This window comes from Physella acuta, unplaced genomic scaffold (assembly GCF_028476545.2).
Source record: "Physella acuta isolate Inbredline_101_S28 unplaced genomic scaffold, ASM2847654v3 ptg000473l, whole genome shotgun sequence".
Taxonomy (NCBI): domain Eukaryota; kingdom Metazoa; phylum Mollusca; class Gastropoda; family Physidae; genus Physella; species Physella acuta.
The window spans coordinates 1,321,557-1,345,753 of record NW_026731992.1 but is presented as its reverse complement, the minus strand read 5'-3'; the positions used below and the strand labels follow the sequence as shown (position 1 = coordinate 1,345,753).

The window sequence follows — 24,197 nt, the reverse complement described above, 5'->3', positions numbered from 1 at the left end:
TTAGACCTGCCAGGAGCACCAGGCTCCCGTCGGCATAGCTCTGGGGGTCGCTGGGGCACACAAGCCATCCCACCACTTCAAGGCGGTGTGTCATCAGGATGGGGTTTGGTGAGTAGATAACTTTTTTCACTTACATTAAACTTATAAAAGAAAGCAATTGTATTAAAGCGTATTGTACGATTGCGTAACCGTAAAAATGCTAATGACGCAAAAAAAGTTAAATGCATTTTGAGCGTTGATGAAATCTTTTTATAATATTGCGTCAGCTTTTCTTCTACAACCGCAGCACCGCGAGGGATAAGACGTAAGATAAAAATAAAAAACCGCAACGCTGCGAGCAGGGTTCGAACCTGCGCGGGAAGATCCCATTGGATTTCAAGTCCAACGCCTTAACCACTCGGCCATCACAGCTGTTGCCAAAGTACGTATCTAATCAAACAGTTGAATAGAAAAAATTTAGTCGTGGTGGTAAGCTTGGCCTAATAAAATATAAAACATTAAATTCAGCACAAGCAGTTGGGTAGCAATCGAGTATCAAAGGCTAGATATCTAGATATAGCTTAAAAGGCTGAACTTGTAATCCTAGTAAATTAGTTGTACAACTCGAGGTTAAAAAAATGAATTTAAACAGGTCAATATTATAAAATAATATAGATAAAGTCTATATAAAAGTTATAAAATTATCTGAAAATATCTTAACCTTATAATATAATGATAAATTATAGTATTATTATAGTCATAGAATCGTAGATTCTATAAATAGGCTTTTAAGTGGTCTCGATTTCTAAACAGTTTGATTTTATGTAAATAAGCAATGTTTGTTTATCTTATTTGCTTTGATATCTCATGGACTATTTCTTTGAGATAACTTTGAAGCTCCGTGTAAAATAAAGAAGGTTGTCAGACATTACTTTACATTAGGTCCCCTAATTTATTTATTTAAAAAAAAAAGAAAAAAATTCAAACAGGGGAATCCCCTTTTTTTTGCTGAGAGAGGTAACCGTCTCCTCATTGGATGTGATTGTCACGTGACTTTAAACCTTTTCTAGGCTAGCCTAGATCTACATAGAAGATGTGTTCATGAATGTAATAACCGCAACTAGAAAATGTAGATTGTGGTTAGGTAGACCTATACTATGCTGATTCTACTGCTATGATCGTTAAATTATTAATCAATCAAAATAGTTATATCTAGATCTATAATCTTCGTTTCAGTTGGTCATTTATTTGATGTAGTTTTAAAAGCTATTAGTATTAGCCATAGGCCTACTAGATCTAGATCTAGATTCTATTTGTAAAAGTAAAAGTACTAAAAAGTAAAAAGTGTTATTAATGAACAACTTACTAGATCTAGAGTAAAGTTCCGCGTGTGGTCAAAACCACGGTGTAGTCACATTCCTGTTTCTGTTTATGGCTTCGTATTACGTAGGCCGTTCGAATTCGCAGCTTCCGGGTTTGTTGTTTTGAAGCCATCTCACGGCTCATGCGCTTACCAAAAATGGCGACCAGTTTCGCTTTCACTAATGGGTAGAGCGATAAAACTAATGATTACGAAGCCATCGTTAATTTAAGAAATCGGAACTATCCGTTTCTATTTAAGTCTGTTATTTAAGAATTGTCGGATCTACTTTTGGCCTAATTCCTTTGTTTGTCTCGCAAGCGGCGCCTTAGTGAAAGTAGCTCTATGAATTCTTGTCTTTTATATCAAATAACTCTTACATATCGCTTCCAGATGCAAACCAGCTTATGTCAGATGTAAACTTTAAAGTATTAATTTTACACACATTACCATTAACTGGTAATAATTTGGCGTGTTAATGAGATATGTGCGTGGGAAAACGATCACCCCCCAATAATGCCATTTTATTATAATCTTGCTTAGTGAAAACGAGGCGCGGGAAAATGTGTGCTGCGCAAGAATCCAATCATTTGGCTAGATTTATGACTGTTTTTTTATGTCACACCTAAAAATAGAATGTTTACGCTTTCTTCATTGATGATCGTTTTCATTATTTTTTAAACTGAAAGTATGAATTATTAGTTAGATTTCAGGTTTTGTAACTTGGTATACTTACCCTTTATCAAAATTAAAAGCATAGCATGCTGATTGTGAACAAATATAGTCATAAAACACAGAAATATAAAGTTACAAACAATGCGATGTCAGGATGTGCCACACCCGGGCCACACCCCCTCAAGAAAACACGTGTTTATTAAGCTGTTTATGTCACTTTACACCAGTAATTAAAATTAATTTTCAAATTTTTATCACTTATTGGGTAAGATTAAGCACATGTATACTGAAAATTAAAAAAAAAAACAAAAGCAAATTCTGTTTTAATGAAGGTCACGGGTCAAGTTTTTTTTCCTTCTGTCAAGTTCATTGGAGGTTGCCACAGACTGACCTGACTTTGGAATTTTTTTTCAGTAATAATGACTTTACACAGAAAGTTAAAATATGCTAAATTAGCTTAGTTTACTAGTGTTCTAGCTATTATTGATACATTTTTAATAAAAAAAATCATTCTGTAATTCTCATCAAAAAGCCTAATCGTATAATATTTGTTTGGATGTTTTATACGAAACTACCAATATCTGCTGTAAACATGTCCATTTCTAAATATATCCAGGTCAAATTCTTTTGTTTCACTCCTTCTGAAAGACGAGTTTTTAAATTTTCAAGTTTCGAGGTATGACGTCGTAGGCGATTCTAGTTCCCCCGTATGAAAAGCACTAGGTCCCGGATGAGATGAATAAAACCAACCAATCAAAGCTTTTTATAACTAGGTTAACTATAAATAGCTTCTATTTATGTGCGGGACACTGAAAATACTGTAGTTAAGGCTATTAAAAGGATCTTAGTGGTGAAATGGGGGTGATCACAGCTGGGGTAACGATTTTTGTGTTTTACCCTCGCTGTGGTCACCAATGACTTGAGCTAGACTAGCCTAGATCTAGCTGCTCTATATTTCAAGCTAAGTCTAGAACCTATATAATTTCTATTTTTTTCTGTTGTTTTAAATTATTTTAATCATCTACTTCTTCTAAATCTAGTTTGTGTCTCTACATACAATCCAATTGAAGCAAATGTTACGTTTTGTCTTGTTAGTGATTGTTACGTCCCTTTGTTATGATTATAATAGTTGCGTCCCTTGAGTCATCACTGGGTCATCCGTAATTTGTAGTTAATAAATTTAATTAACGTGTTATTATTTGGTTTTGCAAATCTATTAATTAATTATACAATCATCAACACGTTTAAATGAGTAAAATTATTAAAATTGGATCAAAACGTAAAAAATACGCTAGTGATCACAAGCAGGGACAGGTGACCACAGGCAAGTAAAAAGGGGGGAAAAGTCGATCACAAGGAGGTTCGTCACTAAAACATGAATATCTCAAATACTATGCGTATGAATACAAAATAACTCATGCATATTAGAGTAGAATGGCAGTGGAGTAATAAATTACTTTCGGTTTGTTTCTGTGTGAAACGGTTACAAAATAGCGCCCGATGAAAATCGGGAGTTCGGAATTTTTCGCTATGTGTGACCACACGCGGAACTTTACTCTAGATCTACTTACTAGATCTAGATCTAGATTCTAGTAGTATATACTACTTAACTTGGCTTTTTTGGGAGGGATCTTGTCCTCAGTACACTTTACACTACAGTCCTTGATCTGACACATCATTATCAATCATATATTATTATTGGCCCGTACTAATTAAAAAATTAATATCTAGATTCTAGATCTAAACTAATTAATTATTCCCTATAGAAATAGAATAGTAGTATAGTCACAGTATAGTGGCCTAAAAGCCCTAAAGCTAACCAATAGAGTAGTGAGTAGATCTCTAAACTTTAGATTCTAAATTCTAAAGTAATTAATAATACAAGTAATAAATTAAAAAAATAATTAGTCCTAACAATTCAATCAATGATTCAATAGATCTAGACTCTAGGGCGCTAGGCTAATCTAGATTCTAGATCTAGAATCTATTAAAAACTAGATTCTAGTCTAGAATAGAAGAGCAATAGAGATGGATTTAATTTAGACTTTAGATTTATAAATTTTAAGTCTTTACTATTTAGGACCTAGATCTAGGCCTATACTTAATACTATAATAATATTGGTTAGACAATAGTTATAATAGGCCTAGGCGTAATATAAATATTAGGGAGGCTCACTAACTTAAAAGCGTCCTTGGTTGCTAACCAGAACATGGCGTAAGGATCGGACCATGACTTCCGGCGAGTTTTTCGACTTAGTTCCAGAGACCTTCTTAGAATTACTTTTAAAAATGTTTATCACGAGTAAAATGGCGGGTTTTTACGTTATAAAAACATGCTATAGGTGGCAAGGCTAAATATGCCAGAAAAGCATTTTCAAAAATTGCTTTGGGGAATGTAGGCTAAATTTAAAGTCGGTGTCATTCAAAATAATATAACTTTTTAAATATAGATCTCCCTATCACAAAATTGATTTCCAAAGTAAAGCATTATTAGTTTTATCATTCTATGAAAATATAAATCAAATATCTTCAACACTTTTTTTTATATGATGTGTCCAAAAAATGACAACCAATTTTTTTTATTTTTTTTTGACCACGTGACCGCTATTTGAATGGATACGTTTACCTGGCATGGTTTTTTATTTTGCTCTTTTGTACAATAAAAATTGTTATAAAATTAAAGAAATAAAAGAATTCAAACATCACTTCTGTCTTGTCTTTTTTTAAATTTATTTCTGATGACATTCTCTTAATTTTTTTTCCTCTATAAATATATCCCGACGATAGACGGGCCAATTCTACTTTTAGGAACTCTCTTGTGAAAAAAAATTAGATCTATTTCACGGTCACTTAAAAAGTTAAACCTTTCAACTTTTAACCAGGTTGTCATGGATGATCCGTCATATCATAGCTGTGAGTGACAAAACATTTTAAAATTCAATAATTTAGTCTAAACTCGCTACAACCCCCAAATTAGTGCCTAGAGGATAAAGTATGGACGTTTTTTATTCAGTTGTCATGTTTAAATTGAGAATTGAGTAGATTTCACATATAGTAAGAAAAACTAATAAATATATATATTAAATAGGCCTAAATTAATGGCCTAGACCACGGGTTCTCAAACTGGGGGTTGCGACAACCATTAGGAGGGGGGTAGCGAAGGGCTATCTGGGGGGGGGGGGGTCGACAACTGGTATACTAAACCTTAGTTACTAATGAGAAACAATACATAAATATTTAGAAGAATATCTGAAATTCGGCTTTACTAACATCACTGGAAATGGAATAGAGAAGAAACAATGCAAGTTTATGAAATCTTCAAAACTCAAACATCCTTTGAGGTAAGTCATTCGGAACACACCAAAAAAGATATGGAGTTCTTTCATCGGCATGAAGCTAGTTGCAAATGCCAGAGACTTGATCGAACAGGAACAAGGAAACACAGCATTAGTGCAAGCATCAAATGCAGTCGCAATAGAAAATGCCAAGCAAAAAAAACACAATAGGAGAAAATCTCATCAAACGCTGCATTGTTGAAGATAGTGAAGTTAATTCTTGGAGATTCTAGTGCAGTAAAGATGCAACAACAAATATCTCTGCCTAATAATACTGTTCAGCGGCTTATATCAGATATGTCCAGTAGATGTTAAATAACATTTTTATTGAAAACAAGCTTTCACCATTGTTTGCTTTTCAAGTTGATAAATCAACAGACGTGAGTTCGTGTTCGCAGTTGCTGGTCTTTATCTATATTCATTCAGATAATAGCAAAGAAGAGTTGCTATTTTGTTAAGATAGCGTGGAGAAAATAAATACGTTTTTTAAATTGGATGATTAAAATGGGTTAAAGCGGCTGTTGGGGTTTGTACGGATGGTGTGCCATCTATGTTTAGGTCAAAATTGGGCTTTCAAAAAACAGAAAAGATTTAGCTCCCTAACCACTGCCCTCGCCATTAACACTCCATTGCTAGTAAAAATCGTAAATAATATAAAATCTGGAGCCTTCAAAGAACTGAGCAAAGACATTAATATAGATCACGAGGTTCTGCAAAATCTGCGAAAAAAATAAATCTTGGAAATATAAATTTGAGAAACTGCAGTGTGGTAGATGAATCTGATTGTGAAAATTTTAAAAGAAGCCATTTCTGGGCATCTCGAATCACTTGAAAACAAAGTGCAGCGCTATTTCTCTGCGCTGAAAGCAGAAGAATCGGCATTGACGCATTACCCATTCTCTTCTTCCCTTGATGTTGCCAGCATTCCCAATGAATTACAAGATGAGTTCTTTGATTTGCAGATGAATTCAGCGTAAGTTGAAAAACTGCACACACAATTTTGGTGTAGTATTCACCATTCATACCCAAATGTAAAATTGATTGACTTTTTGAGAATAGATTTTCAAAACTATTCTTCGATTTAAAAATCATTAAGAAATAAATTGAATGTTTTTAATGACAGGTTGGTGTAAACAAAAACTTAACCGCGAATGTTTATTAAATAGCATACAATTTTACTCATGGTATTTAAACAGTTATCAAGAGTAGTTCATATTGAAAGTCTACTAGAAAATCTTAATTTAGTGCTTATTAATTTCCATACTAATTTCGGCTTTTTAATTCTAGGGGAGTCGCGGGTCACTTACTTTTTATTAAAGGGGGTCGCCACTCGAAAAAGTTTGGGAACCACTGGCCTAGACTATATGATTAGAATTAACTTGAATTGAGAATCTTTAGTTTAGCTAGATCTAGATTCTAGACCCAAGCCATGAATTAAGCCATGAATTAATACTAGATCTAAACTATTTTATTATTTTTACAGAATTTGAACAGATCAATCATTGATTAATTACTAATAATTAGATTAATAGTTCAAATCAATCAATAGAATCTAATCTAGATCTAGAATTCTAGATTAATAGATTGTCTCCCCAGTCTGATAGAAATTTAATGATCTAGATTTCTAGATCTAGTCAATGGACACCAGTGAGAAAAGTCTCAAAGGTATTTGAGAGGTCCATAAATTCATTTAAAAATCTTGCACGGCGTAGTTACAATTAATATGGTTATAAAATCCTGTCTGTCTGGTTTTTTTCGGACTTTACTAAAGATTGGATGTATTTGATGTTTTGAATATTTTCGGTAACTAAATATAAATTTAAAAAAAAAGCAAAAACAATTTGGTTTTCACGTGTAATGGAGACATAAACAATGGCCGCCATAAATTTTATTGTACACATTGTAAGCTAAAAATAGAACAAATAGGTCATGGTGTTTAAATTTGCATAGTTATTTAAAAACTTGATCTGCAAAGTTTTGTAAACAAAATAACTGTCAAGTGGGGCTGTCAGAAATCGATCACGGAGTTCCTTTACAGCCAATCAATGTTTGTCTTACGAAAGTGAAACATCGGGTTATAACTTAGGCTTGATGAAAATAAATAGAAATGTAGCCTTAAACTCAACAAATTATTTTCAAGTTCTCTGGATCTGCAACTTGTATAGCATTGATTCTAAAAATATTACATTTCTGAATTAATTTTAGGCTTAAGTTTTTAATAAAATTTTATCTTTTATTAGTTTTATGGTCCTAAATCTAAAAAAGCACATTTTTATTCCATGTCAACAACATTACGGAAGGAATCTCGTCAACTCGCTGGTGTCCATTCTTAATTTGAATAAATATGATTTAGAATTGGAAGATGCTATTCCCAGTTGACTGTGAATAGCCATATTAAGGCTATTCACAGTCGTAACTTTTTATTAATTGATTTAATGTTAAAAGAACCTGTACTAACATGAAGATGAGTGGTGGAGTGGCCTTGTGGGTGGCAGTCATGCCAGTAATCGCTTTGACACTAAATGTATGCTCCTTACTATCAAAATATTTTTTCCCAGGGGTCATCCATTTATGACGTCCACACACGGGGGGGGGGGGGGGGGGGGGGGGGGGTCCGAAAAAAAACTGACTTTTGTGGACGCGTATGCTTTTATAAGGAAAAAAGTGGATTTTTGTGGACGGGGACGGGGGTCAAAAATCCAACTAAATTGTGGACGTCATAAATGGATGACCCCCTTATTCATGGAAGGGTTACTTGTGTACATTTTTGTTTGTTTGTTATGTAATTGCTTGCATATCTGCAAAAAAAGAACCTGTCCCTTAGATTTTTGCTAAGAGAAAAAACAACTTGGGAAAAGTGTGATGGAAACTGAATGATAGCTGATTAAAAAGGACATGCTATTTCACCTGATATTTAGGCCTATGTGAATCTTAAATGGTAATTGATAGTTGAATAGCTATGTGAACAACCGACTAAACTGATGCATAATTATTATTTAGTTAAAAATTACTAGATCTATTGTCTGTTAGTCTAGTAGGCTTATACATTTGAGTGCATAATTGATCATCTATGACCTACGTAGCCTGTAGCAGATATGTCTGATAGGAGCCTAAAAGCTAAACTAAATTACCATAGGCCTAATTTTTTACTTTCTCGTTTACCAAGTATAGAGAAAGTATTGTAATTGAGCAAAAAAAAAAATCGAGTTTTTTGCAAAGCTCGACGTTTTACACCTCCCTGAGTCGAGAAAAAACGTAGTTTTGCAATCTTGTCCATATGTCTGTGTGTGTGTATGTGTGCCTGTGAACACAATAACTTCAAAACTTGAGTACCCTTACAGCTAGGTTGATGAAATTTCATATATAAGTATTATATCAAATTTGTAGTTCCGTATCAACTTTTCAGCGATTTCCGGTAACGGGAAGTGCCACTTATTCTACTTTCGATTTTTCAAAAGCCTATAGCTTGAGTACTGTTTCAGATAGATTAATGAAATTTCACAACTAAGTAAATGATCTAATTCTCTGCCCTCTGTCAAATTTTGAGTGATTTGAGTTGACGGGAAGTAGATCTAGTAATTTACGCTATTTCCGATTTCTCAAAAATGCATGTGCCATGTGAATTTATAAAGTACTAATAAAATTCCACACCAGTATACACATATTATTTGGCGTTTACTTGGTGCACAATTCTTTTTCTACAAGATTCTGTTCTATTTTTAAAAGTTTAAGTAATAATAAATTAAAAATAGATTAAAAATCATGTCTATATCCCAAGTTGCCATCCCTCGTAGTGCTATATAAGAATATTCGAGAAAGTTTAGGGGAGATCACTCCCGGTTTATTTTTACAAAACTAGCACTGCTCTCTTAATCTATACCTCGCTCCCCAGTCACAATAAATGCTTTTATTATTGTAAGATATTATTCCCAGTTGTATTTACCATGAAATGACTGGACAGCCGACAGGGGATAGCCGTATTGGGGCTATTCACAGTCGACTGGGACTAGCCTTGGGGGTCATCCATAAATGACGTCACGCTTTTTTTGACGATTTTTACCTCCCCCCCCCTCCCCTCCGTCACACGTCGTCACAAAAAGCCAGACCCCCCCCTAAAATGACGTCACACCTCAGCTTACAACCCCCCTCAAAATTGCAGTTGAATTTTTTTAAAACATCGATATTTTTCCAAAATCTTGTCTAAACTATTACAATTTATTAAAACAGTTATCTAAAACGCAAAATAACGTCTAAAATTCGTTTTCTAGCATTGCTTTTTTATAATGCAAAAATGTGACGTCGCAACATCTGACCCCCCCCTCCCCCTCATCACACATCGTCACAAAATTACGGACCCCCCCCTCCCCCCTACGAGTGTGACGTCATTTATGGATGACCCCTTGGCCTTTAGAATTTAGATATCTAAAAATGCTCGGATATAAACAGCTAAGTCAGAAGAAACAAAGTATATATATAATATATATGTGTGTGTGTGTATATATGTGTGTATAAACTTTAATCACTGCAGAATTAATAGTAACAATGTTTATCTATAGTCTGTTAATAACACAGTTGTATGTAGAATTGTTTTCTCTATAGTTAGCAGGTTGTAATAATTGTAGATTTTTACTGAAAAGGCTATTTAATTTAAATTAATCATTAATGAAACTGGAAAAAAGTATTTTCTTCTGTACATTTTGAGATTTTTTTTTGCCATGGTGTCCGTCGTCGTTCCCCCCCCCCCCCCCCATGGTGTCACCAGGTGATGTCCGCACACACCCACCCGCCCTGTCCTCTCTACGCCTCTGATCTAAGTCTATAAGTAGAATCTAGAGTAATCCAGACTAGTTTATTGATCTATTCTAAATCTAGATCTAGTTGATATTAGATCTAGATTCTAGATCTAAATCTAGATAATTTGATATTGATTGATGTGAAAATGACTTTTTATCAAGGACTGTATTTAGAATATCAAATATCTATGCCAAGAGGTAGATCTAGACTAGAGCTAGTTAAACTTTTAAGTTAGATCTAGACTAGACTTTGTAGATTCACTCTCGCGACTTGAGGTATGGCTTTAAAAATTGTTTAAATTTCAAAAGTGAACAAACCATGATTAGAATCTAGACTAGATCTAGATTTCTAGGTCTAGATAGTTGTTTTATAAATGGAAGAAAACTATGAATCAGGTACAGACATTTTAAAGACAATGTGTAGTCTGATAGAAGAAAGAATAGATTCTGGATTAGGATCACTTGGTTATGTATCATCGGATACTAGCAACTTGTCGATAGCTGAAGAACCAGTGACTGACAATACGGCCAGTAGATCCCGGTCTGTTGAAAAAAACACAGTCGACCTTAGTCATCAACTTTCTCTTATTAGTATTGATAGTTTAAAAGAAAATTGTGATTCGGGAGTTGATGAGAACTTCATATCGAATTTGAGAAGCCCAGATTCACAAGTTTTGGAAAACTGGTCGTCGCCAAGTTTTTCAGCGGAACAAATTGTTGAAATATTTCGAGGTGATGAAGATGGAGACAAGTTAGTACACTTAAGTACACTATTTAGTTAGACTAGATGATTCTAATTAGATTCTCTTTTTTTTTTTTACATTTTGATTATTGAATTAACATCGCTGTATTGTTCTGTAGTGTTGTCAGTAGTAGTAATGGCAAATCTAGATTTAGTACTATTTGTTTAGAATTTATTAAATTGGGTAATTAGTAATAAGGTCAGTACTATCAGCCTATCAGGGCTTTTTTTATATTCTCATTGTTTGTATTAGCACTGGCCTACAAAAGTACTTTAAAAGTACTTTTCAATTTTATGCTTTACCCGTTTCTTTAAAGTTTATTGGCTGTAACAAGCTGTTGACATAAAAACATAAATCTAGATTCTAGAATCAGTCTGTTAGATTGATGTGCTAGCGCATCTAATTTTTTATTGAATGGAAAACATGTGTTATTGGGATTTCCTTGTCCAGATCTCAATCTGTGTAGCCTACAGGAAGGTGAAATGGGGAGGGGTGTAGACTTCACATGGAAATTCTAGTTGTGCGCTGGGATTTTCTCCACATATCTTTTAATTCATAATAACAAGTGTGTATTTTTAGATCGTGTTTTACACTTCCCGCCCTTTATAGTAATTTATTAGTAGACTAGGGTACGAGTATTTTATCCTAGAACCACATGAGTTGCCTAGAGGAGAATTCCTGCATTCCACTGATACCAAAGTAATTTATGTTTCTAGCTAAATTAGAACTTGCGAAGATATTTTTTTTCCTTATTTTACTAATCTGGCTTTATAGAAGATCTATATAGATCTAGTTTATAGGGAAAAAATAAAAGTTTATAGGGAAAAATAAAGTGAGTTCAAAGGTGAACATTTTTAAAAATAATAATCATTATTTTAAAAAATTATAATAGTAAATTATGAAACAGGGGTGATTCTTTTATATAAATTTCACAAAACAAAATGTATTATCTGTTGTTGAGTGTTGCTATGCAATTTTTTTTTCAAAATCAGGTTTTTACTATGACTAATTATCTAATTTATATAGGAAAAAACAAGATTGTTGATAATGGTCAAGATCTTAAAAAATTCATAAAAAAATATTTATTCAATATCAATTCACATAAAACTAATGAAATGAAACTCCAATTATCTTATTATTTAGAATTAAACAGATTTATGTCAGAATATTTATAATTTGGAAAATTTAGAGCATGTATCATTGTTTTCAAATTAATTTTTTTAAAGGAAAAATCTATATATATAATTCTCTTCTGGGAGCCGCTAGAAAACAAGCTGCAAACGCGCCTAGAAAACAAGCTGTAAACGCGCTCCCTACCTCCCCACCCCTACATGGTTTTAGTGAGCTGTGTTCACTCTAAATGTTTACAAGCAGAGCCAACGATTTTAAACGTAGGGGGGGGGGGGGGGGGTTATGGTCCTTAACGAGCTACTTATAGTGTTTTAAAGAAATATTTTCAGTGGCAGTTTTGGTACTGTCGAATTCACAAATTATGAATAACTGAAAAGTAGAAAAACAGCAACTAAATAGCGGCGTATGTTATGCCGCGGGCCGGCTCGTGTAAAGAAAATGACAAGTAACAGCACTAGATTATAGCTGAACCTCTGCAGATTTTAAATGTATTGTTGATTTGGAGAATAGAAAATAATATAATATTTATTTTCAATTAATAAGAAAAGGTATTGGAGAAAAGGTCAGGAAACCCAATACAGAAACTCTAGCCACATTTGACTGAAAGTAGTTTTCCCCTTGTTCTACTTTAGTCTACATACTACAGCCCTACTAAATAACTGTATATATCATAGTGTGGGCCTAGACCTTAGAGATAGGGCCTAGTATATGATATTTTTATTATTCATAGAGCCACATATCCTTTCTATAATATTTATTCAACATGGTCAACAAAGAGTGATAAATATTTATTAGAATACACAAAAAGTCTTTAAAAAGCATGAAATAACTGATAAAATTCTGTTTGAAATATTACTTTTCAAAAAATCAAAGTAGGACAACACATTTTTCAACCTCCTCTCCACCATTCCAGATGACCCCTCCCCTTTCCATGTAAGTGAGTATTGAAGGGAGGAACTGTGGCTGGGGTAAATTGCTTACACCTCTACCTTAGATGTTCATTTGATGAATTGAGATCAAAGAAATGCTTATTAATCTTAAATCAAAACATTATCTTTACCCCTAAGCACTTGTCTATGTTGTAGCTACATTCACCACTTATACAAGATTTCAATAGATATATTTAGCAAACTTCCTAATTGTTACACATGACTGACACTCAGGGTCTCTATACCAAAATGACCAAAACACAAAGACGTTGCCTAATCCACTTACAATCTGTACACCAGTAAACATATATCCTTCCTAATTCCATGGTGAATATTGGTAGATGTGTACTTTTTAGCTCAGAATTGGAAGAAGTCTAAAAATGAACATTGAGGTTATAATGTTGCCCAAATGTTTTATTAAAATGTACGTTCTAATATGTTGAGCAATTGTTGCATAAAACAATGTATGTTCTAAAATGTTGACAAAATGTTGTATTTTATTTTAGCCATTTACACTTGAGTATCATCCATGGCTTGCCAGAGGTGACCATGCAAATCATTGGGTTGGCACCAGACTTGGATTGGTTGAATCAGACCAATAGCCTCTTACAAACACCCTTACACATTGCAGTCATCACAGGACAGACTTGTGTTGTTGGGAGGTTGATGGCAGCTGGGGCAGCACTGGATGTCAGAGACCAGCTTGGGAACACTCCCCTACACAATGCTTGCAGGCTGGGCTTCACAGACATTGTACGGACATTGATCACACCTGGTCATTATGAAGAAACTTTGCAGAACCAGTATGGCATTCCAAATCAGCAGTTTCCCCAAGATTTGGAGTTAAAAAACTATGAAGGTAAATATGGCCATAGCAGTGTCTGTGGTCTCTTGATTAAGCCTAGATGACATTCCCGCACCACCACAAGCACCACAAGAGTGATGGTCTTGTCCCTCTAGCCATCCACAAAATTTGATAAGACTAGGTAGAAGTCTTGTCCCTCTAGCCATCCACAAAATTTGATAAGGTAGAGGTCTTGTCCCTCTAGCCATCCACAAAATTTGATAAGACTAGGTAGAGGTCTTGTCCCTCTAGCCATCCACAAAATTTGATAAGGTAGAGGTCTTGTCCCTCTAGCCATCCACAAAATTTGATAAGACTAGGTAGAGGTCTTGTCCCTCTAGCCATCCACAAAATTTGATAAGACTAGGTAGAGGTCTTGTCCCTCTAGCCATCCACAAAATTTGATAAGACTAGGTAGAAGTCTTGTCCCTCTAGCCATCCACAAAATTTGATAAGACTAGGTAGAGGTCTTGTCCCTCTAGCCATCCACAAAATTTGATAAGACTAGGTAGAGGTCTTGTCCCTTCTAGCCATCCACAAAATTTGATAAGGTAGAGGTCTTGTCCCTCTAGCCATCCACAAAATTTGATAAGACTAGGTAGAGGTCTTGTCCCTCTAGCCATCCACAAAATTTGATAAGACTAGGTAGAGGTCTTGTCCCTCTAGCCATCCACAAAATTTGATAAGACTAGGTAGAGGTCTTGTCCCTCTAGCCATCCACAAAATTTGATAAGGTAGAGGTCTTGTCCCTCTAGCCATCCACAAAATTTGATAAGACTAGGTAGAGGTCTTGTCCCTCTAGCCATCCACAAAATTTGATAAGACTAGGTAGAGGTCTTGTCTCTCTAGCCATCCACAAAATTTGATAAGGTAGAGGTCTTGTCTCTCTAGCCATCCACAAAATTTGATAAGACTAGGTAGAGGTCTTGTCCCTCTAGCCATCCACAAAATTTGATAAGACTAGGTAGAGGTCTTGTCCCTCTAGCCATCCACAAAATTTGATAAGACTAGGTAGAGGTCTTGTCCCTCTAGCCATCCACAAAATTTGATAAGACTAGGTAGAGGTCTTGTCCCTCTAGCCATCCACAAAATTTGATAAGACTAGGTAGAAGTCTTGTCCCTCTAGCCATCCACAAAATTTGATAAGACTAGGTAGAAGTCTTGTCCCTCTAGCCATCCACAAAATTTGATAAGACTAGGTAGAGGTCTTGTCTCTCTAGCCATCCACAAAATTTGATAAGACTAGGTAGAAGTCTTGTCCCTCTAGCCATCCACAAAATTTGATAAGACTAGGTAGAGGTCTTGTCTCTCTAGCCATCCACAAAATTTGATAAGGTAGAGGTCTTGTCCCTCTAGCCATCCACAAAATTTGATAAGACTAGGTAGAGGTCTTGTCCCTCTAGCCATCCACAAAATTTGATAAGACTAGGTAGAGGTCTTGTCTCTCTAGCCATCCACAAAATTTGATAAGGTAGAGGTCTTGTCCCTCTAGCCATCCACAAAATTTAATAAGACTAGGTAGAAGTCTTGTCCCTCTAGCCATCCACAAAATTTGATACGGTAGAGGTCTTGTCCCTCTAGTCATCCACAAAATTTGATAAGACTAGGTAGAGGTCTTGTCTCTCTAGCCATCCACAAAATTTGATAAGACTAGGTAGAGGTCTTGTCCCTCTAGCCATCCACAAAATTTGATAAGGTAGAGGTCTTGTCCCTCTAGCCATCCACAAAATTTGATAAGGTAGAGGTCTTGTCCCTCTAGCCATCCACAAAATTTGATAAGACTAGGTAGAGGTCTTGTCTCTCTAGCCATCCACAAAATTTGATAAGACTAGGTAGAGGTCTTGTCCCTCTAGCCATCCACAAAATTTGATAAGACTAGGTAGAGGTCTTGTCTCTCTAGCCATCCACAAAATTTGATAAGGTAGAGGTCTTGTCCCTCTAGCCATCCACAAAATTTGATAAGGTAGAGGTCTTGTCTCTCTAGCCATCCACAAAATTTGATAAGACTAGGTAGAGGTCTTGTCCCTCTAGCCATCCACAAAATTTGATAAGGTAGAGGTCTTGTCCCTCTAGCCATCCACAAAATTTGATAAGACTAGGTAGAGGTCTTGTCCCTCTAGCCATCCACAAAATTTGATAAGACTAGGTAGAGGTCTTGTCCCTCTAGCCATCCACAAAATTTGATAAGACTAGGTAGAGGTCTTGTCCCTCTAGCCATCCACAAAATTTGATAAGACTAGGTAGAGGTCTTGTCCCTCTAGCCATCCACAAAATTTGATAAGACTAGGTAGAGGTCTTGTCCCTCTAGCCATCCACAAAATTTGATAAGACTAGGTAGAGGTCTTGTCCCTCTAGCCATCCACAAAATTTGATAAGACTAGGTAGAGGTCTTGTCCCTCTAGCCATCCACAAAATTTGATAAGACTAGGTAGAGGTCTTGTCTCTCTAGCCATCCACAAAATTTGATAAGGTAGAGGTCTTGTCTCTCTAGCCATCCACAAAATTTGATAAGACTAGGTAGAGGTCTTGTCTCTCTAGCCATCCACAAAATTTGATAAGGTAGAGGTCTTGTCCCTCTAGCCATCCACAAAATTTGATAAGGTAGAGGTCTTGTCCCTCTAGCCATCCACAAAATTTGATAAGACTAGGTAGAGGTCTTGTCCCTCTAGCCATCCACAAAATTTGATAAGACTAGGTAGAGGTCTTGTCTCTCTAGCCATCCACAAAATTTGATAAGACTAGGTAGAGGTCTTGTCCCTCTAGCCATCCACAAAATTTGATAAGACTAGGTAGAGGTCTTGTCCCTCTAGCCATCCACAAAATTTAATAAGACTAGGTAGAAGTCTTGTCCCTCTAGCCATCCACAAAATTTGATAAGGTAGAGGTCTTGTCCCTCTAGCCATCCACAAAATTTGATAAGACTAGGTAGAGGTCTTGTCCCTCTAGCCATCCACAAAATTTGATAAGGTAGAGGTCTTGTCCCTCTAGCCATCCACAAAATTTGATAAGACTAGGTAGAGGTCTTGTCCCTCTAGCCATCCACAAAATTTGATAAGACTAGGTAGAGGTCTTGTCCCTCTAGCCATCCACAAAATTTGATAAGGTAGAGGTCTTGTCCCTCTAGCCATCCACAAAATTTGATACGGTAGAGGTCTTGTCCCTCTAGCCATCCACAAAATTTGATAAGACTAGGTAGAGGTCTTGTCCCTCTAGCCATCCACAAAATTTGATAAGGTAGAGGTCTTGTCCCTCTAGCCATCCACAAAATTTGATAAGACTAGGTAGAGGTCTTGTCCCTCTAGCCATCCACAAAATTTGATAAGGTAGAGGTCTTGTCTCTCTAGCCATCCACAAAATTTGATAAGGTAGAGGTCTTGTCCCTCTAGCCATCCACAAAATTTGATAAGACTAGGTAGAGGTCTTGTCCCTCTAGCCATCCACAAAATTTGATAAGACTAGGTAGAGGTCTTGTCTCTCTAGCCATCCACAAAATTTGATAAGGTAGAGGTCTTGTCCCTCTAGCCATCCACAAAATTTGATAAGACTAGGTAGAGGTCTTGTCCCTCTAGCCATCCACAAAATTTGATAAGACTAGGTAGAGGTCTTGTCCCTCTAGCCATCCACAAAATTTGATAAGGTAGAGGTCTTGTCCCTCTAGCCATCCACAAAATTTGATAAGGTAGAGGTCTTGTCCCTCTAGCCATCCACAAAATTTGATAAGGTAGAGGTCTTGTCTCTCTAGCCATCCACAAAATTTGATAAGACTAGGTAGAGGTCTTGTCCCTCTAGCCATCCACAAAATTTGATAAGACTAGGTAGAGGTCTTGTCCCTCTAGCCATCCACAAAATTTGATAAGACTAGGTAGAGGTCTTGTCCCTCTAGCCATCCACAAAATTTGATAAGACTAGGTAGAGGTCTTGTCCCTCTAGCCATCCACAAAATTTGATAAGACTAGGTAGAGGTCTTGTCCGTCTAGCCATCCACAAAATATGATAAGACTAGGTAGAGGTCTTGTCCCTCTAGCCATCCACAAAATTTGATAAGGTAGAGGTCTTGTCTCTCTAGCCATCCACAAAATTTGATAAGGTAGAGGTCTTGTCCCTCTAGCCATCCATAAAATTTGATAAGACTAGGTAGAGGTCTTGTCCCTCTAGCCATCCACAAAATTTGATAAGGTAGAGGTCTTGTCTCTCTAGCCATCCACAAAATTTGATAAGACTAGGTAGAGGTCTTGTCCCTCTAGCCATCCACAAAATTTGATAAGACTAGGTAGAAGTCTTGTCCCTCTAGCCATCCACAAAATTTGATAAGACTAGGTAGAGGTCTTGTCCCTCTAGCCATCCACAAAATTTGATAAGACTAGGTAGAGGTCTTGTCCCTCTAGCCATCCACAAAATTTGATAAGGTAGAGGTCTTGTCCCTCTAGCCATCCACAAAATTTGATAAGACTAGGTAGAGGTCTTGTCCGTCTAGCCATCCACAAAATTTGATAAGGTAGAGGTCTTGTCCCTCTAGCCATCCACAAAATTTGATAAGGTAGAGGTCTTGTCCCTCTAGCCATCCACAAAATTTGATAAGACTAGGTAGAGGTCTTGTCTCTCTAGCCATCCACAAAATTTGATAAGACTAGGTAGAAGTCTTGTCCCTCTAGCCATCCACAAAATTTGATAAGACTAGGTAGAGGTCTTGTCTCTCTAGCCATCCACAAAATTTGATAAGGTAGAGGTCTTGTCCCTCTAGCCATCCACAAAATTTGATAAGACTAGGTAGAGGTCTTGTCCCTCTAGCCATCCACAAAATTTGATAAGACTAGGTAGAGGTCTTGTCTCTCTAGCCATCCACAAAATTTGATAAGGTAGAGGTCTTGTCCCTCTAGCCATCCACAAAATTTAATAAGACTAGGTAGAAGTCTTGTCCCTCTAGCCATCCACAAAATTTGATACGGTAGAGGTCTTGTCCCTCTAGTCATCCACAAAATTTGATAAGACTAGGTAGAGGTCTTGTCTCTCTAGCCATCCACAAAATTTGATAAGACTAGGTAGAGGTCTTGTCCCTCTAGCCATCCACAAAATTTGATAAGGTAGAGGTCTTGTCCCTCTAGCCATCCACAAAATTTGATAAGGTAGAGGTCTTGTCCCTCTAGCCATCCACAAAATTTGATAAGACTAGGTAGAGGTCTTGTCTCTCTAGCCATCCACAAAATTTGATAAGACTAGGTAGAGGTCTTGTCCCTCTAGCCATCCACAAAATTTGATAAGACTAGGTAGAGGTCTTGTCTCTCTAGCCATCCACAAAATTTGATAAGGTAGAGGTCTTGTCCCTCTAGCCATCCACAAAATTTGATAAGGTAGAGGTCTTGTCTCTCTAGCCATCCACAAAATTTGATAAGACTAGGTAGAGGTCTTGTCCCTCTAGCCATCCACAAAATTTGATAAGGTAGAGGTCTTGTCCCTCTAGCCATCCACAAAATTTGATAAGACTAGGTAGAGGTCTTGTCCCTCTAGCCATCCACAAAATTTGATAAGACTAGGTAGAGGTCTTGTCCCTCTAGCCATCCACAAAATTTGATAAGACTAGGTAGAGGTCTTGTCCCTCTAGCCATCCACAAAATTTGATAAGACTAGGTAGAGGTCTTGTCCCTCTAGCCATCCACAAAATTTGATAAGACTAGGTAGAGGTCTTGTCCCTCTAGCCATCCACAAAATTTGATAAGACTAGGTAGAGGTCTTGTCCCTCTAGCCATCCACAAAATTTGATAAGACTAGGTAGAAGTCTTGTCCCTCTAGCCATCCACAAAATTCGATAAGGTAGAGGTCTTGTCCCTCTAGCCATCCACAAAATATGATAAGACTAGGTAGAGGTCTTGTCCCTCTAGCCATCCACAAAATTTGATAAGACTAGGTAGAGGTCTTGTCTCTCTAGCCATCCACAAAATTTGATAAGGTAGAGGTCTTGTCTCTCTAGCCATCCACAAAATTTGATAAGGTAGAGGTCTTGTCCCTCTAGCCATCCACAAAATTTGATAAGGTAGAGGTCTTGTCCCTCTAGCCATCCACAAAATTTGATAAGACTAGGTAGAGGTCTTGTCCCTCTAGCCATCCACAAAATTTGATAAGGTAGAGGTCTTGTCTCTCTAGCCATCCACAAAATTTGATAAGACTAGGTAGAGGTCTTGTCCCTCTAGCCATCCACAAAATATGATAAGACTAGGTAGAAGTCTTGTCCCTCTAGCCATCCACAAAATTCGATAAATTAGAGGTCTTGTCCCTCTAGCCATCCACAAAATATGATAAGGTAGAGGTCTTGTCCCTCTAGCCATCCACAAAATATGATAAGACTAGGTAGAGGTCTTGTCCCTCTAGCCATCCACAAAATTTGATAAGACTAGGTAGAGGTCTTGTCCCTCTAGCCATCCACAAAATTTGATAAGACTAGGTAGAGGTCTTGTCCCTCTAGCCATCCACAAAATTTGATAAGACTAGGTAGAGGTCTTGTCCCTCTAGCCATCCACAAAATTTGATAAGACTAGGTAGAGGTCTTGTCCCTCTAGCCATCCACAAAATTTGATAAAGTAGAGGTCTTGTCCCTCTAGCCATCCACAAAATTTGATAAGGTAGAGGTCTTGTCCCTCTAGCCATCCACAAAATTTGATAAGGTAGAGGTCTTGTCCCTCTAGCCATCCACAAAATTTGATAAGACTAGGTAGAGGTCTTGTCCCTCTAGCCATCCACAAAATTTGATAAGACTAGGTAGAGGTCTTGTCCCTCTAGCCATCCACAAAATTTGATAAGACTAGGTAGAGGTCTTGTCCCTCTAGCCATCCACAAAATTTGATAAGACTAGGTAGAGGTCTTGTCCCTCTAGCCATCCACAAAATTTGATAAGACTAGGTAGAGGTCTTGTCCCTCTAGCCATCCACAAAATTTGATAAGACTAGGTAGAGGTCTTGTCCCTCTAGCCATCCACAAAATTTGATAAGGTAGAGGTCTTGTCCCTCTAGCCATCCACAAAATATGATAAGACTAGGTAGAGGTCTTGTCCCTCTAGCCATCCACAAAATTTGATAAGGTAGAGGTCTTGTCCCTCTAGCCATCCACAAAATATGATAAGACTAGGTAGAGGTCTTGTCCCTCTAGCCATCCACAAAATTTGATAAGGTAGAGGTCTTGTCCCTCTAGCCATCCACAAAATTTGATAAGGTAGAGGTCTTGTCCCTCTAGCCATCCACAAAATATGATAAGACTAGGTAGAGGTCTTGTCCCTCTAGCCATCCACAAAATATGATAAGACTAGGTAGAGGTCTTGTCTCTCTAGCCATCCACAAAATATGATAAGACTAGGTAGAGGTCTTGTCCCTCTAGCCATCCACAAAATGGACTTGCTGTACAAAGAGTGTGAACACTGTAAGTAGATGGTCCTCTCCATATGACATTTGGATGATTTTATGATGACCCTCCATATGACATCTAGCTGATGTCATGATGGCCCTCGCCATATGACATCTAGCTGATGTCATCAACCAGAGATGGCTAATGAAATGTTTTGAATCAGGTCTGACTTGCCTCCACCTTGCTGCTATTGGAGAACATGTGGATGTTATGCAGCTGTTACTGGCTGCAGGAGCAGACGTCAATCAGCCAGAGGGCAAGAGTGGACGCTCTGTCTTACACTTGGCTGCAGAGTGGGGAAACCTCAACATGCTGCGCTTTTTACTTTCATTTCAAGAGACCCACATTGATGCACAAACTTATGCAGGACTAACACCTATTCTGCTGGCAGTGGGGCGTAAACATGAGGACATTGTGAAGGAGCTTTTCAAACACGGAGCACTTTTAGAGAGACTATCATTGAGTGATGATTCTGACATTTCAGATGATGAAATGGTGAGTAGCGCATTTCTTTTAAAAACTTGTTTTACTCATGCTGTTTGGATGTGACAACTTGTTTTACTAATGCTGTTTGTATGTGACAACTTGTTTTACTCATGTTGATTGGATGTGACAACTTGTTTTACTCATGCTGTTTGGATGTGACAACTTGTTTTACTCATGCTGTTTGGATGTGACAACTTGTTTTACTCATGCTGTTTGGATGAGACAACTTGTTTTACTCATGCTGTTTGGATGTGACAACTTGTTTTACTCATGTTGATTGGATGTGACAACTTGTTTTACTCATGCTGTTTGGATGTGACAACTTGTTTTACTCATGCTGTTTGTATGTGACAACTTGTTTTACTCATGTTGTTTGTATGTGACAACTTGTTTTACTCATGTTGATTGGATGTGACAACTGACTCATGTCTTACTGTAACTTATTTGGCCAGAATGGAGATGCATCAGAATACAGAACATTTGGACTCTACCAACCAAAGTTGTGCCAGAATACATGTGGGTAGCCCAGCTTTAGCAGTCGGCTGGGATCCAGATGAACAGGACTACTCTGGAGGTTGAATGTGAAGCTGGCAGATGACCAGTACCAAATGAGACACCATCTTGTTGGCATCCCAAGATGTCACTCAGTAAATAAAAAGGTGTTGGCCTGTTCTCAAACATTTATTTAGCACCTACTGTAGAGCAAGCAAGCTACTGTTCTCATTGTATATATGTACAGAGGGCTCTGGTGTTTGTTGTAGAGGACAGTCCTAAGGCTTGAGCTCTTGTAAGCATTCTAGAGAAATAGATCTAAAAATAAACCTAATCTTAGATTCTAATTATTGAGTTCATTTTTATACCACCTTGTTAGTTTTACACAAGTTATCAACAACCAGAGGTTTTAGTTGTACAGAAATTACTCAAAATTTGAAAGAAGGCAGAGAATTAGATCTTTTACTGGTGAAATTTCATTAATCTATCTGAAAAAGAACAGTACTCAGGTTACAGGCTTTAGAAAAATTGAAAGTAGAAGTTCCACTTCTGGTTACCGGAACTCGCAGAAAAGTTGATACAGAACTACAAATTTGATATAATACTTATATATGAAATTTCATCCTAACTGTTCCGGTACTCAAGTTATCGTGTTCACAGACATACGGACAGAATTGCAATGCCCAGTTTTTCAGACGAGATTACGTATAGAACACCAAATTTTTTATAAATCTGCACTTACTATTTTTGCCAGATTAAAAAAGTCACCTATACTCCAAATATGATGACATTGTTGAAGTACTGAGGTGTAAAATGATGAAAACTGTCAAAATTTCATGTCATTTTTGTGCACTATTACAATACTTCCTCTATACTCTGTATACTAGAAAGTAAAAATGTAAAGTACTGAAGAAAAAGAGCCCCCCAAACAAAATGGAATTTATATAGAAAACATACTTTTACCAGTATCTGCCCCCCCCCCCCCCCCCCCCCGGGAAAAAAGTCTGGAAGACACACATAAACTACACACACAGATATATTGACAAAATTGCATAACTGTTTTTCCGACTCAGGGAGGTGTAAAACGTCGAGATTTGCAAGAATTTCGATTTTTTTTTTTTTTTTTGCACGATTACAATACTTTCTCTATAATTTGTATACGAGAAAGTGATTAAAGGACGGAAAAAAATTCATAAAACGCGTTTTAATAACAAGCTTTTATATACTAATGCACTAAAAAGTAGATAACACGTGTTTCTTATAATATATAGTAATACACTACTATTTATATAACTAAAAATTAAAAGCTTGGGTCGCTTCCTATTATTAGTGAAAGTATCCAATATATTATAAAGGGGCCCACGCTTTTCTTTATAGTTATACTAGGCATACTGCCTAGCTTCGCTTAGGTTTTTAAATAACATTTGAGAATTTGAATACTTAATTATTTAGCGATGGATTTGGTGTTGAGTGCTTTAATTTAAACAGTAATGCTAACTTTAGAAAAAAAAATGTTTTAGTTTGTCATTTAAATACCGTTCTCAGAGAAATATCGGAAAGTACGCAATGTATAAGTAAAATTGAATTAGAACTACACAGCTTCCATGAACAGTACATCTCATAGTTTTTATTACATTGCCTTTTAAAATTTATTTATTTATTTAATTGGGATACGTAACTAAATTAACAACTTAATTTTGTACTAAAACAAATGCTATACTTCGTCATTTTCTGTTTCTGTTTAAAATAGTATACAATTATTTGAAAAAAAATAATTTAAAAAACGTTACCTCCCTTGAAAACTGAACGTATGACGTATGTCTTTGTTTTTTTTTACAAACAGTTGCTATGCTTATCTAAGAAATTACGGTATATGAACATATTTAACAACTATAATGGCTGTTTCCGACGGGATTAAAGTTTTTTTGTTAGCCTCCAGGGTCTGTCTACGACGTCACATAATATTAAGGGGATCGTTCGTCAATTTATTTATATATATATCTCATATAAGGAGAATTTCACTCAAGATCATCTTTTAGCC

The 24,197-nt window shown here is 36.6% G+C and overlaps 1 protein-coding gene and 1 non-coding gene across 10 annotated transcripts; one reads left to right on the top strand and one right to left on the bottom strand.

Annotated features, from left to right (window-relative positions):
• Positions 1–329: 329 nt before the first annotated feature.
• Positions 330–411, bottom strand: Trnas-uga (transfer RNA serine (anticodon UGA)). Its single transcript has one exon. It is a non-coding gene; the product is annotated as a tRNA-Ser (tRNA).
• Positions 412–1,006: 595 nt separating this feature from the next.
• LOC131943947 (NF-kappa-B inhibitor alpha) lies at positions 1,007–22,503 on the top strand. 9 transcript variants are annotated; one of them, XM_059304345.1, is made up of 6 exons: positions 1,046–1,123; positions 8,174–8,287; positions 10,452–10,893; positions 13,452–13,804; positions 21,342–21,673; positions 22,117–22,503. In XM_059304345.1, exons 3-6 carry the CDS (start codon positions 10,517–10,519, stop codon positions 22,186–22,188), a joined length of 1,134 nt encoding a protein of 377 aa, XP_059160328.1. In that variant the 5' UTR covers positions 1,046–1,123; positions 8,174–8,287; positions 10,452–10,516; the 3' UTR covers positions 22,189–22,503. The 9 variants fall into 9 exon arrangements, with proteins under 9 accessions (XP_059160324.1, XP_059160326.1, XP_059160322.1 ...); XM_059304341.1 differs by lacking the exon at positions 8,174–8,287 and having other exon boundaries at positions 1,007–1,123; XM_059304343.1 differs by lacking the exon at positions 8,174–8,287 and having other exon boundaries at positions 1,012–1,086.
• The last annotated feature ends 1,694 nt before the right edge of the window (positions 22,504–24,197 follow it).